Raw genomic sequence first — 2,572 nt, 5'->3', positions numbered from 1 at the left:
AAATTCATTGCCTACACGCCAGTCATTGACTGAAATAGTGGTGTGATCCCTGAACCGGTAGCAGGGCCAGTTCTTACTTACTCACTGGGCACGGGGTTGGGGTGTGAAGAACAGGCAGGGCCGAGTCAAGTGCACTCTCTGGGGATAGGGTTGGGGTGTGTGGGCAGCTCGTAGGGCCGGTTCAAGTGTAAAAACGTGTCACTGTTATGGGGTGTACAGCTGCCAGGGCGAGTTCAAGGGTGACAACTGGGTAAAGCGTTGGGGTCTGGACAGCTGCCAGAGCTAGTTCAGTAGCGACAATTGGGTACGGGTTTGGGGTGTGGACAGCAGGCAGTGTGTGAGTTCCAGTGCGCTCAATAGGTACAGGGTTGCTGTGTGGACATCTGCCAGGGCCAGTTCAAGAGTGGAAACTGGGTTCGGGGTTGGTGTGTGGAAAGCAGGCAGGGCCAGTTCTAGTGCTTATACTGTGTATACTGATGGGGCGTGGACAGCAGGCAGGGACAGTTCCAGTCCTCTAACTGGGTGTAGAGTTGGGATGTATGATGGCTGCCAGGGCCGGTTCAAGAGCGAAAAGTGGGTACAGGTTTGGGGCGTGGACAGCAGGCAGGGCTCTTTTCTGTCAAATCGCAGAGTTCTACAAAGATAGGTTGATCGGTTTGTCATCTTCTTCACCAGACTCACAGAATTGTAATAATTATCTGTGTACACCACATGGCCTTTGTCTAGGTAGCCGTCCAAGAGGTCTAGAACAGTTGCAGCAGCTTGACCATAGCCGTCATCATCAGTTACGTGGACGCTACTGTATACCCGAATCTTCAGAACAGTGCCTCGAGGCTCGCACAGTTCATAGAGTTTGATTCCATATTTATGACGTTTATTCTTGATATACTGGCGAAACAGCAATTTGCCACGCCAAAGTACCATGGACTCATCAATAGAGAGATCTTTCCCTGGATAGTAAATAGCCGGCATGACATCGTTAAAATGATCCAGAACAGTGCGTATCTTGAACAGGCGATCGTCATTATGCTGATCATTGTCTGCAAAATGCCAGAAACACAAAAGTAGTTGGAAACGGTTGCGACTCATGACACCACCAAAAAATGGCAAACTGTATAGAACATCAGTACTCCAGTAGTGTTGTATAGTAGGCAAGGTTTTTGGACCCATGTGAAGCAACAATGCAATGAACTGTTTCATTTCCTTAGCATCTGTGTCCTTCCAAGATTTCAAACGTGATTCTCTTCTTAAAGGACATTGCTTGTTTATTTCCACTGCAGCATATCGATTTGTTTCTGTAACCATTTTATCTATCAACTGTGGTGTCAGAAATAAATCAAAATATGCACCGGGCGATGTATCCTGTAAATCCATTCTAAGACCAGAGTTTTCAGTGCAAGCAAAGTCAGGTGGATCTTGGGCAACATCTGACCATGTATGCATTGGGACAGCACGATTTCCACGCCCACCTGCTCCATTCCATCCCATGCCTGGTGCTGGGCTGGAAACTGCTTGTCTATTAAACAAAAGTGCAGCTCTACCTTGACCACGATATCGTACACTTCGACCTCTAGCTGGTCATCACCGCTTCCAGGAGTTCCACGACCACGAGGTCCTCGAGTGCGAACACCATGAAATCTAGACCTACCACGTGTTGCCAGTTGTACCCCATCGTCACTTGAAACATATGAGTCTGATGAAATCATTGTATCACCTTCTTCACTGCTCCAGTTAGTATCAAGATCTAGTGAATCAGTATCACTAATATCCATATCAGGATCATCACTTTCCTCATCTGTTTCCATCATCAAAGCGGCAACTTGCTCAGCAGAAAGGTTTCTAGTCGCCATTTTGGAAAGTAGCAAGTACTGAGTATCAAAATTACGTAACAAAAACCAATGACGCGATAAAATCTGGGAGGCACGTGACTCGTAGCTGGAAAATACAATACAATAGTGGCAAGTGTAGAAACTTGTCACTGTTTTGGGGTGTGGACAGCTGCAGACTACGACTCGTACAACGTTGGCATACCAAGCGACAAAAGTACGGGTGGGGTATAAAGCAGGCAGGGCCAGTTCTAGTTTAAACTGTGTATGGTTGGACAACTACCAGAGTAATTTCGTGTGTATGACAGCTGCCAGGGCGAGCGAAAAGGCTTCCAGGGTTGGGGCGTGGAAAGCAGTCAGGGCCAGTTCTAAGTAATATGCATAAAAAACTGTGTATCGTGATAGGGCGTGGACAACAGGCAGGGCCAGTTCCAGTCCTCTAACTGGGTGTAGAGTTGGGGAATGATAGCTGCCAGGACCGGTTTAAGAGCGAAAAGAGGGTACAACTTGGGGTATGGACAGCCGGCAGGGCCCGTTTTGTGATTGGGTACGGGTTGGGGTCTGGAAAGCAGACAGGGACTGTTGAAGAGGAAACACTGGTTGGGGGTTGGCTGTATAGCTGCAGGGCCAGTTCAAAGAGTCCTTGATGTACAGGGAGTAATGGAGGGGAGGCAAGTTTTGTTAAAAATATGTAATGCAGGCACTGTAAAGAATGGTCTTGCCTGTAGCTAAACAGATATGGATCT

The 2,572-nt window shown here is 47.6% G+C and overlaps 1 protein-coding gene across 1 annotated transcript; it reads right to left on the bottom strand.

Annotated features, from left to right (window-relative positions):
- Positions 1-459: 459 nt before the first annotated feature.
- LOC121387285 (piggyBac transposable element-derived protein 4-like) lies at positions 460-1,305 on the bottom strand. The gene has a single exon (XM_041518307.1). The coding sequence runs from the start codon at positions 1,303-1,305 to the stop codon at positions 460-462; it is 846 nt and encodes a 281-aa protein (XP_041374241.1).
- Positions 1,306-2,572: the final 1,267 nt, after the last annotated feature.

The sequence above is a fragment of the Gigantopelta aegis genome, chromosome 13 (assembly GCF_016097555.1).
Source record: "Gigantopelta aegis isolate Gae_Host chromosome 13, Gae_host_genome, whole genome shotgun sequence".
Lineage (NCBI taxonomy): Eukaryota > Metazoa > Mollusca > Gastropoda > Neomphalida > Peltospiridae > Gigantopelta > Gigantopelta aegis.
Note: the sequence above shows the minus strand (reverse complement) of the source record. Positions and strands in the feature narration are given on the sequence as shown.